The 16,412-nt window shown below is 49.5% G+C and overlaps 1 protein-coding gene across 1 annotated transcript; it reads left to right on the top strand.

Annotated features, from left to right (window-relative positions):
• Positions 1–3,603: 3,603 nt before the first annotated feature.
• LOC141499854 (ras-like protein family member 11A-like) lies at positions 3,604–14,717 on the top strand. The gene is made up of 4 exons (XM_074202626.1): positions 3,604–3,831; positions 5,626–5,682; positions 9,054–9,136; positions 12,377–14,717. Exons 1-4 carry the CDS (start codon positions 3,684–3,686, stop codon positions 12,935–12,937), a joined length of 849 nt encoding a protein of 282 aa, XP_074058727.1. The 5' UTR covers positions 3,604–3,683; the 3' UTR covers positions 12,938–14,717.
• The last annotated feature ends 1,695 nt before the right edge of the window (positions 14,718–16,412 follow it).

The following is a 16,412-nucleotide window of genomic DNA, read 5'->3' as shown; positions in this document are numbered from 1 at the left end:
TTCTCTTTTCCCTCTATGCTCCTCTTTAATAATATCACAACCTCCCATAAGTTTAATTCTCATCTCTATACAGATGGTTCCCAAACCTATATTTACAGGTTAAATTTCCAAATCTCTCTCCTGAACACCATACTGGATGTTCCAGAGATGCGTCAAACTCATCATGACTAAAATGGAATGCATCCTAGTCCCTCCCCCCCAAATCCTCCTTCCTATCAAATGCCCCCTTCCTTTCAAATGCCTCTGTTTCCTTAGTATCCCTTGTTATCCTTGACTTTTCAAGTTATCCTTGACTTTTCACTTACTCTCACATTATGCATTGCCAAATCTTGTGGTTTCTATTTCTACCACATCACTTATATTTGACCCTTCCTCTCTACTCATATAACTCAAGCACCCATCACTTCTTGCCTGAAGTAATGCAACAGCCTCATGCTGGGTCTCCCTCTTCACTTTAATAAATCCTCTACACAGCTGCTGCTATCATTTTTCTTAGCATAGATCTGATCATGTCCCTACCTCTCCTAATAAACTCCAATGGCTCCCTATCACCTCTAAAATCAAATATGAACTCATCTGTGTGCCTTCTAAAGTCCTTCACAGCTTGGTCTCAAACTCTTTCTAGTCTCATTTTATAGTAATACCCTTCCTGCACCCCAACACTGTCATACATCCCAGGCACATTGCCTTTCTCTCTGTTCCTCACACACAACAACCAGGAGTCTATCTCCCACCTTTGTGTCTTTGTACTGGCTGTCCCCCAGTGCCTGAAATATACTCCCTCCTCAACTGTTTCTGAGAATATCTCTTTTCTTTCAAAATAAAGTTCAAACACCACATTCTAATCTACATGATGTCTTTTCAGATCTTCTGAAATACTCACACCCTCCTTCACTATCTTCATTCTTTTTTTTTTTTTTTTTTTTTTTGGCTAGGCAATGGGGTTAAGTGGCTTGCCCAAGGCCACACAGCTAGGTAATTATTAAGTGTCTGAGGTCACATTTGAACTCAGGTCCTCCTGACTCCAGGGCCGGGGCTCTATCCACTACGACACCTAGCTGCCTCTCCTCCTTCACTATCTTGTATTTATTTTATATTTACTATTTGCATTATTTACATGTGGATATAATATAAGGTCCTGAAGAATAGGGAATACTTCACTTTTGTCTTCATATTGTTTATATGGTAAAGGTTTAATAAATGGTGTTTGTCTAAGAAGTTGATTTCCAGTTCTGATGTTCCTGTGATCTTTCCCACCCCACTCTACATTGTAAAAATATGTCATTTGAAGGGTCTTCCAACTAGAAGATTTTATGTTGTGAGGTTCTTTCGATCACAGATATTTTGTATTTTTTTTCCCTAAGTTCCTTCCTGGCTCCAATATTCAATATTCTTTGGTCACTTTCAGCTCAGACACTGTATGATTCAAATTCCAAGGTTTTCTGTTCTCTATTCTAAGGACCCTTCAAATTCTCACATCTCATGTTTTGTTTTTTTAAGAGTCTTCCCAGTTCTGAAGTGTCTGAGTCCTAAGGTTCTTTTACAGCTGGTCATTATATATTGTCCCTTTAAAGGTTCTTTGCAACTCTCACACTTAACATTCCACAGTCAAAGGTTTTTTTCCCAGTTCTATAATGCAAACTTCTAGAGTTTTCCAGCTCTCCCTTTCTACATCTCTGTTCTAATGTCTTTGAGTCTTTGTTATGACTGTCTCTGTTATATGTGATTAAGTCAATTCCTACATTTTCGGGTTCTTTCCACTTATAAACAAATTGAGTTCTCAATTCTACTGTCTTCCCTTCTAGAGGAAAGGGCCTTTCTTCATATGCAAAGACAGAATTTGTGGGAACTGTGCAGTGTCCAAGCCAGGTACATTGACATCAGCACCTGCTGAGTAAATATGACTTGAACCCCTGGTCAGTGGCTGAACATCCTCAACTGAAATAGTCGCTGGGAGATCCTCTGACTCTCTGGGCTGCCTTTTTCCTAAGAATGAGCTGAGCCAAAAGGGAAGCTCCTAAATGGCTCTTCAGAACTTCCAGCCAGCCACGGTGAGCCACCGAAGCCCCATTCTGGGTAGGAGACTGCTTTTTCATTCCATCCTTCCCTATTAAGAAAGGCCTTTCCACTGGAAGGGAAGGGAATAGAACTGAGACCATCATCTGTTTATAAGTGGAAAGAACCCGAAATCGTAGGAATTGACTTAATCACATATAAAAGAGCCTGTCCTAAGCAAGACTCAAAGGGACATTAGAAGAGAGATGCAGAAAGGGAGAGCTGGAAAACTAGAACCTAGCCTTTTCTAACTGAGGGGAAAATCCCTGGACTATGGAATGTGGAATGTTAGAGTTGCAAAGAACCCTAAGAGGGACACGATGCACTGAGCAGCTGGGAAAGAACCTTAGGACCCAGACATTTCAGGACGGGAAAGACCCTTTAAAAAGAAAACATGGTCTCTGAGAGTTTGAAAGGTTCTTAGAACAGTTGTGTGGGGTCTTCCTTTGGGCCCTGTTCCCTTGCAGCAGCAATGCTTCTATTTTGTGCCTTTCTTTTTGTTTTGTCTGGGAGCTTTGTAGGTGGTAGGTTGCCTCGCTACCAGCCAGCTGGAAACTTGGGAGCCCCTCCCTTCTCTAGCGTGGTCCTGTGTTTGGAGGTGTTTCTCCCCTCGACCCCCAGCTCTTCGAGTCTCTGTCTGTCTGTCTGTCTGTCTGTCTCTCTCTCTCTCTGTCTCTGTCTCTGTCTCTCTCTCTGTCTCTCTCTCTCTCTCTCTCTCTCTCTCTGTCTGTTTCTCTTCCAAGGCTAGCTAGCTCCAATACCCCCATGCAGTTGGCTGCAGGGTGGCGCATCTTTCCCCCCCCAGCCCCCACCCCTCATATTTTGGGACCAGTTACCTAAGTGAGGCTGGTCCTCTTGCCGCCACTCTCTTGGCCTCTGGCACCTAGCCCCCTCATATTCTGGGATCAGTTACCTAAGTGAGGCTGGTCCGATTGGTGCCATTCTCTCGGCCTCTGGCACCTAGCCCCCTCATATTTTGGGCTCAATTACCTAAGTGAGTCTGGGGCTAGGGCTGGGGCGGGGGTTGGCATTGCCACGGCCCGGCTCTCCGTGCGCTGCCATTGGCTGGCCGGACAAGTGGGGGGCTGGGCGGCGCGCCTAGCCCCGCCCCGCGTGCCCGCTGATTGGCCGGGGCGCTCTCTCTCTCTGGTGCCGAGCACGCTTTCCCGCGGAGCAGCTGCGGCGAGTGAGAGAGCGAGCGCAGTGAGCGGCTCCCAAACTTTTCCAGGTAGCCGCGCTCGCTGCTCAACTTGGCCGTGGGCGGGCGCGGGAGAGGCTGCCCGGGCCCGAGACGCCTCGGCCCCGCGGCTGCCACAGCGGCGGCGGCCCGAGTCGGGCAGGCTCGCCCCGGGGAGGGGAGGGCAGGGCAGGGCCGGGGGGGGGGGGGGGCCCGAGCAGCTCCGGGAGGTGCCAGCGCAGCTGGCGCAGTCGGCACGCTGGGCCAGGCCGGGAGAGCCTCCTGTGCCGCCGCCGCCGCCGCCGCGGGCCGTCCGGCCGTCGGGCCGTCTCTGCCGCCGCCGCCGCCGCCGCCGGCCCGGGGCCCCGCCGCCGGCCCCACTGAGCCAGGCCGCTGCCGCTGCCGCTGCTGCCTGAGCCGCCGCTACCGCCGCCTCCCGCCTCCCGCGACCATGTGGCACTTCTCCACCTCGGCCATAGCGCCCTACTCCACCAACTTTCTCCTGGTGCCCATCCCCGAGTGCCCCGGGCCCGTCTGCCCGCCCCCCGGCAAGACCATCAAGATCGTGGTGCTGGGGGCCAGCAGCGTCGGCAAGACTGGTACGGCCCGAAGGGGGGGCGGGGAGCGGGGCGGGTGGGGGCCCCGGGAGGGGGGGCGGGGACTGGGGAGGGGGGCTGCGGGAAGCGGGCAGACGCTGAAGCCGGGGCTGGCTGGGGGAGGGGAAGAGCGGAGGCGGCGGGTGCAGAGGGCCGCGGTGCTCCGGGACCTGTCAGTCCCAGCACCTTTGCTGTGCGGTTGGGCAAGGGGTGGGGTGGCGGGGAAGAGCCGCCTAACAGGTGGCCCAGGTGACTGGAGGATTGAGAGAGGAGGGGGGCATCTGCTCCGCGCTAGCACCCTCCCCCTAGACTCCTTCCTACAGCCCCCTCAGCTGACACAGTCTGGAGGGTCAGCCCTGTGATGGTCCCCTCTATTTAGCTCTAAAACCCCATCCCCCTCAACTCTCACCCCTTGTTCAACTCAGAACTGAAACCCCTTTCCCCCAGCTCCGCTCCCACATTAACTGCCCCCCCAATTTAACTTTGACTCCCTCCCTACTCAGTTGTGACATTCCCCCCCACCTCAAAGCTGACGTTTTACCGCCCCCCCCCCCCCCGGCTCAGCGCTGATGCCCTCACTCAACACTGACATCCCCCCCAGGCCCAGCTTGGACACACCCCCTTAAAGCAGTTGCTGACATACCCCTCCCCCAGAATCTTCCCTTATACCACCCCCAGGATGGTCGCTGGGGCCCGGTTTCTCAGCGCTGATATCCTCCTGTGGTCAGCACTGATTTCCCCTCTCCTAGCTCAGCGACGACATATATCCCTCAAGAATCAGCCCTTATACTCCACCCCACCCTAGTGCCATCCCCCCCTTCTCATCTCAGCGCTGACACCCCCAGGCTCCTCATTGACACACCCCCTTTCTTCAACTGACACCCTTTCCCCTAGCTCAGCTCTCAGATTACCCCCTAAACTTAGCCCTGCTTCCCCCCTCCCCAGCTCTGACAGACACACATCCCTCCCTGTGCTCAGTGACCCCCCCCCCAGGCTAAACTCAGACATCCCCACCCCAAGCTCAGCACTGAGACCCTCCCCTTCTTCAACTCGGAGCTGACACCTTTCCCCCAGCTCAGCTCTCATATTACCCCCTAAACTTAGCTCTGCCTCCCCCCACCTCACCTCTGTCCTCCACACACACACCCCAGTGGCAACACTGCCCCCGTGCTCAGCGCCTACACCCCTTCAGCCCTAACCACACCCCCTCAGACTAGACGCTCCCTCGTACACCACCCCAGGCTCAGCACGACATCGCCCCTCCAGGATCGCAGTTGACACCGCCCCCCAAGGTTTAACACTGATAACCCCATTCTTCAATCTGACTTGACACCCCTTTCTCCCAGCTCACTTTTGACTCCCTACTCTACACCCTATTCAGATGATTTCCCCTTCCCCCAATGGCTGTCTTTGCAAAGACAAGAGTCACCAAGGTCTAAAATGGTTCCAGGGCCAAGGGAGATTGAAGGACCTAGGGGAGGTGAAGGGAACCCAAAGCCCCAGGCCATTTGTCAAAACTGGAACACAGCTGGAAAATTGGAGGTGGAGGGTTATGTGACTTCCCCTGAGCTTGGGAGAATTTAGAAAAAGTAGGGGCTCTCTTTTTAGCTGAGTCAACAGGACACTTCCCAACCCCAGAGAGAACTCCCTCCCCTTCTTCTTTGGGAGCCCAGAGGCTGGCCCAGCCCAGGACAACAGTCCTGCTGAAGAGCAGAGAGGCAATGAAAATCCCTAACTTCAGGGACTGGGCAGTCCCTCTCCCTAGGAACCAAAGTGTGATTTTGCCTTATTTTGCAGCCCTGGTGGTCCGTTTCCTCACCAAGAGATTTATTGGCGACTATGAGGCCAACACTGGTGAGTCCATCCAGTTCCTGGACCCTGAAGGGGCCAGAACCTCCCCTCTTCTGCCTGGGCCCTTCCCCCAGCTCCCCTGGGGCAGCCTTTGATTCATAGTGGAAAAACTCTCACCCCACCCCCATTCCACCGAGGCCAGCAAGCCATCTCCTCCCCTTCTTCCCCCCTTCCCATCCTACTGAGAAAAGGGGTGAAGGGAGGGGGTGAGTGAGGACCCAGAGAAACGCCACTGGCCTAGCCTCCCAAGAAAAGAGAAAAGCCCAAAGTCCCAGAGGGCCTCAGGGTCCTCGAGGTCACTCAGCGTATGTCTTCTTTCCCCACTAGAGGATGAGGGCCTTGTGCTTATGAAAGATTGACAAAGCAAGCCAAGGTTCCAAGGTGGTGAGCCCAAGAAGTGAGACTGTTGGCTCAAGCCTCAGGGGTTCAGCAGGTTTGGAAGCCCCTTGCAGCTGGGGAGGGGAGTGGGATGGGGAATGGTGGGGGGAGATCACAGACTCTGGGGTTCACAGCTTTTGAGCTGGCATGAGCCAGCAAAGACATCAGGTCCAGCAGGGCAAGGACACGCACCCATTCAGTTCATGGCCAACTGGCTCTCTGCCCACTCCCAGATGGTCTGGGGTTTCCCTTCCATAGAAACCCAGCTAGAGTATTGGGCCAGGAACCAGCAGGTCATTCTCTCCCATGGGCAAATCACTTCAGTGGCCATATATGTAGAATGGGGAGGATTACAAGGGAGCTTATGTGGCATAGTGGTTTTCAACTCAGAATGTCAGATTCTAAGTCTGACTCAGCTGTTTGAGTACTGTGGGACCTTGGGTAAGTCACTTCCCCTCCCGGGGTCTCAGTTTCCTCCTCTGCAAACTGAAGGGGGTTGGGTTAGGTTAGTTGATTTCTGAGGACCTTTCTAGCAGTAAGTGCTTTGATTCCATGGGACTCTGCTCCCTCATACCTAGCTGTCTCAAATTGTTTGAAGAGCATTGAAATTACCAACCATTGTCCTAGAACAGACCACAAAGGCTCTTTTGACAGCCATATTATCCTGGTGACTGCACTCACTAGGTACTGATCTTTTCTGTTTCTGAACCTTAGTATTCTAATCTGGAAAAAGGGACTCATAATATATGTCCTGCCTCCCTCGCAGGGTTGTTTTTGGAGGAAAGCACTCCAAGTTATTAGTACCACTGTTAATATCATTGTTATTTATATATTGTCATATTAGGATCACTGTGACCACATAAGCCTCATTCATGTTCAACAGTCAGATGCTCCCTTTTGGCCTGTTTTTTGCCAGGACCCATTCCCACACTTGCTCTCTGCCTCCTCTCTGCTTCAGGAGGTTTATTTAGTTATTTCTTGCTAGGTTTTTCCCTGTTATTGCCCATATCTCCTTTCCTGCCCATGGTCCTCTTGACCAGGCTGGCCAAAGAATCCAAAGAAGTGAGTTGCCTCCCTCAACCTCAGTGGACCACCCTTCTCCTGGTCCAGCCAATGGCCACAGTGAGGGAAGAGGAGAGGAGCAGTCACGTTGTCAGATGCATGAGAATTGGGTGACTTCACCCCTCATGAAGGCAAACAATCCAGGATGATCCACGCAGGGAATCGGTTGGCCCGTAGCAACAGCTTGCAACCTTAGCAACCACCGTGCAGCCAAGGCATTCTGGGATCAGGGAAGGCCCCCAAAGTCAGGTGCATTCCTCAGTATTTCAGTCTGGGCATGCTCATCAAAAGACCCAAAGGTCTCTTCCCAAGGGAACAAAAGCACTCTCAGACTTTCTAAAAAGGACAATCAAGGAGAGATATGGCTTAGATGTATATATTTATATGTGTGTATATATATATATATACATATATATATATATTTATATATATATAAACATGCAGGCATACATGCAGATAGTGGGAATAAGAAGGAAATAACCATTTATTAAGTGGACCAAGCACTGGGCTAAGTTCTTCACAAATATACATTTAATCCTCCTAACAATCCTGGGAAGCAGGCACTATGATCATGCCCATTTTACAGTTGAGGAAACCGAGGCAGACAGAAGTGAAGTGACTTGCCCAGGACCACACAGCTACTGGGATTTAAATTTGGGTTTTTCTGACTCCAACCTGGGTGCTCTATCCACTGCATCACCTTATTGCTAAGACAGTGTCCAAAAGGGTATGCTGTGAAGGGGAAAATCAGACCTATCATTTTTTATTGGTGTTGAAAAACACCCTCCACCAGTGTAGATTGATTAGGAAGTCCTCCATAACTTATGATCATTGAGAATTGCCTGCCTGGGACTCTGAAAAGCTACAGGGCTATACAGCCTGTAGATGTCAGAGGCAGGACTTGAACCCAGGTCTTCCTGCCTCCCACACTGCCTGCTTTTTTTTTTAATCGGGGCTTGTCTAATGTCTATAGTGTTTATTTGTAAGGAGAACAGACAAACTCCCATTTCTACAGCCCTTTAAGGATGGCTAAGTGCATTCCCAAAGCTATTCTCTGAGGTAGGTAGTCTTAAATATTTGTATTCCCATTTTATAGATGAGGAAACTGAGACTTGGGTTAGTAAAGTAGTCCTAGAACTAATAAGTCTGTGAGTCAGGATTCAAACTCAAGTCTCTTGACTCTAAAGCCTGACACCCTTGGAATGGGCCACCATACTGGGCTTCCTTGGGAAAAGTGACCTTTAACTTGGTGCCTCTCCACCCAGCCCCCATCTCCTGCTCCCAAGTCTTTCTCCAGAAAGAGTTGGAAAAGGTGTCCCAAAAGAACACCCTCTGGTTTCTGCAGATTGGCACTTTTGTGTGCTGGCATAGTTCTCCTGGCATAGGCAGCCAGGAGCCCAACTGGGCCTCCCCTGCCCCCGTTCCCCTTGCTTAGGCTCTGCTTTCTCCCCATGACCCTAGGTTGGCTCAGTGAGCCTCCTGCTTCACATCCCCACTCCCCCCACCCCAGTCTCAGTGATTTAGCATCTGTCAATTGCTTCCTTCAAGATTACTGCCGCCTACCCCCTAGGTAAATGGCAACTTTGACTCAGCCTGACAAGGGGGTCTCTGAGCAGCCAATCACAAGGGCTTCTTCCCACTCAGGCTATTTGTTCTCCTTAACAGAGATGCCATCTGAGTTTTGAGCCCAAGTCATGAATTTTGTGAGCTGGATCATTTCCCCAAAGCTGGCATGCAAGGGCTAAAGAGACCCTAGAGGTCCGTTATCTAGCTCAACCTGCCTCATTTTACAGATCAAACGGAATCTGGCCAAAGAGGGCTGGTGACTTTCCCAAAGTCACACAGTGAGGCAGGAGCAACTGCCCCATCCCCAACCTCCTGATTTCTCTTGATCTGGTGATCTTCATATTCTTTTGTGATGTCTCCTCCATCAGGTTCCTTGTATTCTCGCCAGTTCACCCTGGATGGGGAAGAAATCTCTCTCCAGGTTCAGGACACCCCCTATGTGGCCCTGGAGGTAAGAGCTTCCTTCTTGGAACTCTTTGGCTTTTTGCTGATCTCTTAGCTGGGTAGACATCCAAAACATAAATAGATGAGGCAGGAAATCACCTTGGGGCACTTTGGGAGCACAGCAAGGGCTCAAGACTTTAGTCTAAGGGCCTGGGGATAAAGATGGTAGAGACCAAAAGAGGTGGTCAAACCCATTAGATCCTCTGCCCTGGGCCTGGCCTCATGTTCCCTCAGTAGAATACCTGGGAGACCCATGCTGATTGACCAAAAGAATCTGGAGCACCTCTGCAGTCAGCACCTTATCAGCAGACCTTTGAAACACAGGGGCCAAGGCGACTGCCCCCATTGACCACTCTAGCCCAGAACCCACATAGGTACCCAGAGAGTTGACCAAAATGGTCATCTCTTTGAAACCACAAGGAATTCCCTTTCAGTCCTATTCATGGACTTAGTTCTTTCTTTTAAAAAGAAAAGCATGGCCCTGAATGTTTTCTCCACTGCCCTTGGCCCCTGTCTTTCCAGCCTATCACTGGGTTGCAGTAGGAAGGGTACAGGAAAGTCACATTTTTTTCACCCAAGTGACCTCCCCACCCAGGTCCACAGCCACTAGGGCAGCCAACAGTCATTGTCAAATGCAAAAGGAGAGGGAGGAGTCCAGGCCTAGAATATGTTTAGTTCTCACGATGGTTTGATTCCTTCCCAAAGGTCAAGGTTCAGAGAGGCTTGAAGATTTGAGGTAGTGAGATGGGAGAGAGTTGGAGAGGGATGGAAAGTGAGTGGAGAAGATGAAGGGTTGAAGTGAGGAGAGGGAATTGGGAGTGAGGGGAAGGGAGATACAAAAAAAAAATGAGGGATTAGTAAGTAAGGGAAAGAATCAAAAGGAAGATGAGGGAATGAAAGTGAATGCAGATGAGATGGAGGAGGTGAAGAGAAGAGGAGAAGGATCTTGAACTAAGATAGATGGGTTGAGAAATGAGGAGGAAGGAGGATGCAATGGAGGAGGAGGGGGAGAGGAGGAGGAAAGTATGGGAACTGAGTGATAGCAATGGTCAGGAGTGAGTGGGAAGAGGAAAGCCAATGAGCTTTGTCAGAACTTCAGCCTACCATAAATGTTCAAATCTGACAGCTAAGGGAAGTCACTTACTGGGGTGGGGGGAGGAAGTGAGGGTCATGTGTGGGATGCCATCCCAGGACTTGGGCAGTGACTGGTAAACTCCATAATTATCCCTTGCCAAGACATTTCTTCCAAAAACCAAAACAAGAGAAAATGAGTTTGATGGGTCTTTGCATTTTCTGAATAGACAATTCTATCTGGGATGTTGCCAGTGCCCCTCCCATCTGATACCCAGCTGGTTCTAGTGAAAAATCCCATTAATAGATAGAACCACAAGGGACTTCCAGGGAAGAAGGTTTGTGGGGTCATTCAGAGCAGGAACTTCTTTTTAATCTCAGTCAGCCAAAGGAATGGATGTATGCATGGGAAGATAAGGGAGGATAGTATCAGATGAAAATCTCCGCCTTAGACATCAATGGCCTCAGTCTAGTTAGTCATAGGTGAGGCCTTCCCACGTTGGTGCCCAATGACCTTGACTCTGGGCTCTCTCTCTTCTGGAAGAGTCTCCAGCCCCTTGCAGTAAGAATATTCTTCCATCAATTTAACAAGTATGTTTTTTACATCTACCTTGGGGCAAGGCATGGAGGGACTAAAGCTGGTAGCACTGTATATATAGCCTCTGACCTCACAGTTACCATCTAAGAAGGAAGATAAGAGGCTATACAATTCCTTGCTAAGTTGAAAAGAGAATCGAGATGGTGGCTCTACTCAGCCCCAGAGGCCAAAACCAAGGGTTTTCTCCTCAATGAAGCAGTAGACTCCTCTTCACTGGAGGCCTCCAGATTTCAGTTAGAAAGAACAACCATTTGGGGAGCGAGAGATGTAGGGGCTTCTTGGTCACATTTGGGAAGTCCTAGCTGATCCCTGAAATTCCAGGACTCAGATAAATATGATTCAAGGGAAAGAATTATAGGACCAAAATGAAACTGGGCTAAGGGTTCTGGAAAGATTCAAGGAGGAAGAGAGCTGGAAGACTAGGCCTTGCTTCCCCAAGACACCTCAACCAAGCTGAGATGTGAAGGAAGAAAAGGATTTTAGGTAATATTCTCTGGGAGTGGAAAGTAGTTTGCTCAAGTACAAAACAGCAAGAGAGGCACGGTGAGAGCAAAGAGGACTTGAAGTCATATGAGCTCAGCTCTTCCGTTGAGGTTTCAAAAGACCTTCCTAGGGGAGATGGCAGCCAAGTTGGGAAGGGCCTCCAAAGCCAAGCTAAGGATGTTAGATTTGACCCTAAAAACCCAAAGGAACTACCAAAGAAGTGAGGGGAGAGGAGGAACATGGTCAGGCCTGTACCTTAAGAAGTTCCCTTTGCCCTCTGGGTGAAGGATGAGTTGACAATAGGAAAGATCTGAAATGGTTAGGAAAACTAACCACCCCCATCCTTTAAGTCATCCAAATTCACAAACTCAAAGCTGCTCTAGTCTCTCCTTGCAATCCAGCCTCCACATAAGAACCCCAAAGAATCTTGCTATGTACAGCTCTGATCATGTCATTTATAAACTTTTACTTCTTGCTTCTGAAGACACTCCTCCATTAGGTAACACAACTCTTCCTAGACTGTCCTCCTCAATGGATTTCCTAGTATTCCCCTTCATACACTTAGGCTCCCCATACTTCAAACTAGCTTACTAAAGCTGGCTCCAAGCTCAGCATTCTGTGTATAGACTGTCACATGCTGGAATGCTCTCCCTCCTCACCTCTGCCTCTTGGAAGCTTCACCTTCCTTCAAGACTCAGATCATGTGCCACCTCCTCCAGGAAACCTGCTCTGCTCCCCTACTCAATTGTTACTATTCTCTTCTCAAATTAGTATGCCTTTATTTAATTTTCTGTGTGTATAGACTCAAACTGAGGTCTGGTCTCTGTACCTCACCCCAACAGAATACAAACTCTTGAGAGAATAGACTGATATGTGACTTTGCATCCCCAGGACAAGAGGAGGTGTAGAAGGGATGTCTGTTGGTTGGAGTAGATGGCAGGGATTATTACCATCATTCAGGCAGGAGGTGATGGGTAGACCCTGATTTGGGGTCTGAGAATCTCACCCTGTCTTTAATCCATTCTGCTCTGCTACAATTTTAACTAGGCTTCTCTCCCTCCCATTCCCCCCTTTCTGCCCTTGCTTTCCACACAGGAGAATAGCGAGGTCATCGTTTGCCAGGAGCAGGTGAACCGCTCCATCTATTGGGCGGATGGTTTCGTGTGCGTCTACTCCATCACCGATCATGCTAGCTACCGCATCATCCGGCCCCTCTACCAGCACATCCGCAAGATTCACCCCAATGCCAACATCCCCCTGCTGCTGTTGGGCAACAAGGGTGACCTGCTTAGGGCCCGCCAAGTGTCCTCGGATGAGGGGGAGCAGCTGGCTGGGGAGCTAGGTGGCAGCTACTCAGAGGTGTCTGCCCGGGAGAATTTCGACAGCGTGAACGATGCTTTCCAGCAGCTGTGCCAGCTGGTGGGCCGCATTGGGGGTAGTGGCAGTGGCCCCAGTGTTGGCCCTAGTGCCAGTGCCAATGCCAATGCCAACCCCAATGCTGGTGCCTGCAGCAGTGTCTGTGTGGAAAAGCGCAGGGGCATCCACCTGGCCCGCCCCAAGTCCCCCAACATGCAGGACCTGAAGCGGCGCCTGAAGCAGGCCCTCTCCTCCAAGAGCAGGTCCGCTACTGCCCCAGCCCCAGCCAACAGCATCTGAAAAAGTCCTGGCGTGGGGGTGGGGGGAGGTCCAGCTAGAAGCCCTCTAGCTATTTGTGGTTCTAGTTTGTGGGTTTGTGGTTGTGTTGTGGTGTGCCTTTGCATGTGTGTTTGTGTTCATTTGGGGGGGGGGGTGTGAATCAAGGGCCCAAAAGGAGAGAGCCCAGTCCAGACAGTTGAATGCCCATGGACCAAGACACCAGAGTCCTTAGTTTGGATAAGACAGGGCAGGGACCAGAAGACTTGGAGGGGAAACCGATTTCCTTTTTAATCAATGAGAAAAGCCCATCCTCACAAGAACCATGTGAGGTGGGTCCTTCAAACATTCTTCTCATTTGACAGAAGTGGAAACTGAGGCTGAGAAGCAGCTTGCCCAAGTTAGTAGCTGAATTAAGACTTAAAACCAGGTCTTGTAAATTCAAGGACAGTGCTCTCTTCACTTCATCCCAGCTGCCCCTTTCATGCTCTAGGGAACATCAATTGGCTTTCCCCCGAAATTGGAGCAGAGACAAGCTAAGTATTACTGACTGAGAGAGTTCCTTGGTGGGGAGGGGCATCCCCCACTGTCCCACAGCAAGTAGAATGTAAGCTCCTTGAGAGCAGGGTTTAGCTCATTTTTGTATTTGTGTTTCCAGCACCTGACATGGCAGGTGCTTAATAAATGTATGTTGATTGTCTGATTGGTTGATTGAAGGCAGTGACCCTCCACTGAGGCCCTGTCCCCCACCCAACCACCCAAGTGCCCAGGCACCATGAATATGTCACCAAAGAGTTGGGTGCAGGGGAGCAGCTAGGTGGCGCTGCAGAAGATAGAGCACCAGCCCTGGAGTCAGCAGGACCTGAGTTCAAATCCAATCTCAGACACTTGATACTAGCCATGGGCCTTGGACAAGTCACTTAACCCCATTGCCTTGTTAAAAACAAACAAGAGCAAAGCAAGAATTGGGTGGAGGTTTCCAGCACAGTCTGGGGCCAGAAGGGGTCACCTCACTTTTAGAACACCCTCAGTCCCTTTTTTAGAGGCAGCAGGGTACAGTGACAAGAGCACTAAATTTCGAGTCGGACATCCTGAGTTCAAGTCTTGGCTTTGCTGTGTATTAGCTGTGTGACATTGAATAAGTCACTAACTGCTCGATTTCCCTACCTGCCAAAATGGGGCTTGGACTAGTCTACATCCTGTGTGGTTTCTTCTAACTCTAAGAGCACGTGATCTAATATGCAGCCTGCAGGAAGTCATGCAGGTCGACAGAGGCTATGTGGGCCTCCGGCACTCTTCTCTCATTTTCAAATGGCCAGGTCTGTTCTGCCTCCCCCTCCCGCTTGGCCTCACTGCCTTCCTTCTCCTTCTACTTTATGGATCAGCTCTGGGGGCTTTTTGTGCTGCTTCCTCTCCTTACCCTCCATTTGTTTCAGGCATCCAGGACATGACCTCCCTCCCTTCAATCAATGGCAATGTTCCCTCTGGTTTGATCTGGACTTGTTTTTCTCAAGATGCTCCCAGGGGGCCTCTTCTCCAGAGTTGGTGAATGAGGTCCAGTCACAGTCTGCTGGTTTTGAACTCACATGGCTTCCCCCCCCCCCACCCCAGTTTATTTGTTTGTTCATTCCTCTTCTCCAAACCTAGTGTTTTTTAGCTTCTCTTTTTTGGAATTGTTCATTTTCCCCTTTATTCCACAGCTACCACCAGCCTTTTCAGTACATTCTTGGGGTCCCAAAGACATCTGACTGCTGCAGTTTGGGGATCTTATACTTTTGAGCCAGAAGGGGCTTTAACAGTCATCTTTTTCTAACCCTCTGATTTTACAGATGAGGAAACTGAGGCTCGTGGCTTAAGATCACCCAGGTAGTAAGTGCCTGGCAGGATTTTAACCCAGGTACTCAGACTCCAAAGCCTCTCCACTTCTTCTCTGGCCCTCTAAGATCCACAAAACACCTCTCCCACCACAAACCTATGGAGTCTAGAGTACAACTATTCTCTCCATTTTACAGATGAAGACACTGGAGCTCAGCTGTGCAGTGACTTGCCCAGGTCCAATAAGGGATGAAGCTGAAATGAGGACCCAGGATGCATTACTCAAGCCAAGGCTGAGATTAATTAAAATAATAATAACTTCAACCTTTCTAGAAGTGTTTGAGTAGTCTCCTAAATTTCACTGATAAATCTGTAATCTGCTGTGCTCTCCCTCCCCCCAAGAAAAAAGGAAATGTCTGGGAAGAAGAAAAGGAAGCATCCCCTCTCCTTTGTGACTGGGGTGGAGGCAGGGGGGTGGGATCTGCAGCTTTCCTTCTTTCTTTAATTCATCCGAGAGGCATTTCCTGAACACCTATCATAGCTCTGAGGGAGGGTACATGCAAAAATGAAAAAGCAGCCCCTGATCTTGGGTGGGGGGCTCAAAGGCTAGTAAGAAGGAGGAGGCAAGCACATTAATAACAACAGAAGCATCATGGGCCAAATTCATGAGAATGATTCCCATTTCATTTCAAAGTTTAAAACACTTTGCCTCAATCTCTCAGGAGGCAGATAAAGCAGCATTTAGTCATCCCATTTTACAAAGTAAGACACTCCAGAGAAGTTGAACTACTTTTCCCAGGATGCCCAGCTGTCATTTAAGCCCAGATGCACAGGACTGCTGCTACTGTACTATACTGCTATTTCTGGGCAGATTTAAGGTTTCTGAAGTTCTTGCTTAAAATTTCAACAGGGAGTATCATGTAGCAAGGACACGAGAAAAAGCATGGAGCCAGGAAATGGAACATTACCAGTTTTGGTTGAGTATATATACATAGTCCCTATCCTCATGGAAGTCACCCTTAGGAAGGGGCTAAAGTAGAAACCATATGCATTCTTATACAACCAAAAAAACAGAATGTTCTAAGGGAGAAGGTTGCCCAACAATGAGCAATGGAGAAAAGGGGCTTTAAAGACCAGAATGGCCTTGGTTCTGGGACTAGTAACTGGACTCATCTTTCTGGAAAGGTAAATAGAGGATGTATTACTTAAACCATGACTGAGATCCTAGCTGACTCAAAGACATCCCTCATGGCACCCAGCTGAGTATCTAACCTAACATTTCACTGGAAAAAATTGAAGTCACTCCCAGAGAGCTTCCTCTTCTCTCTTTAGAGATCACATCCCAACCTGTTTTCCCCAGCATATTTCCCTATTCTAGTTCTCCCACCTGCCTGACTGTTCCTTCTCAGTAGCCTTTGATAAAAATTCCTCTAGGTCACAGTCACTAAATATGGGTGTCCCCCACGGGGGTCTATCCTGGGGATCTATCTTCCCTAAACTATCTCATTTTGTAATCACATCATGTCTGATATGCTTTCCCAAAGCTATGTTCCCAGACCCTAGTCTCTCTCCTGAGTTCTAGTCCCACAACACTAATCACTCCAGACCATCGGTATCAAACTGAATGTTTCATTGGCCATTAAATCACATCCAACATGGAACTCATTATCTTTCTGCCCTGGCC

Source organism: Macrotis lagotis, chromosome X (genome assembly GCF_037893015.1).
Source record: "Macrotis lagotis isolate mMagLag1 chromosome X, bilby.v1.9.chrom.fasta, whole genome shotgun sequence".
Lineage (NCBI taxonomy): Eukaryota > Metazoa > Chordata > Mammalia > Peramelemorphia > Peramelidae > Macrotis > Macrotis lagotis.
This window is presented reverse-complemented; position numbering and strand designations above follow the sequence as displayed.

What these genes read in the sequence shown, in the direction of transcription:
- LOC141499854 (XM_074202626.1), top strand. Translation starts at nt 3,684, where the DNA reads ATGTGGCACTTCTCCACCTCGGCCATAGCGCCCTACTCCACCAACTTT. An exon ending in CAGCAGCGTCGGCAAGACTG is followed by an intron (nt 3,832 to 5,625) that starts GTACGGCCCGAA and finishes CTTATTTTGCAG; the next exon opens with CCCTGGTGGTCCGTTTCCTC. An exon ending in CGACTATGAGGCCAACACTG is followed by an intron (nt 5,683 to 9,053) that starts GTGAGTCCATCC and finishes CTCCTCCATCAG; the next exon opens with GTTCCTTGTATTCTCGCCAG.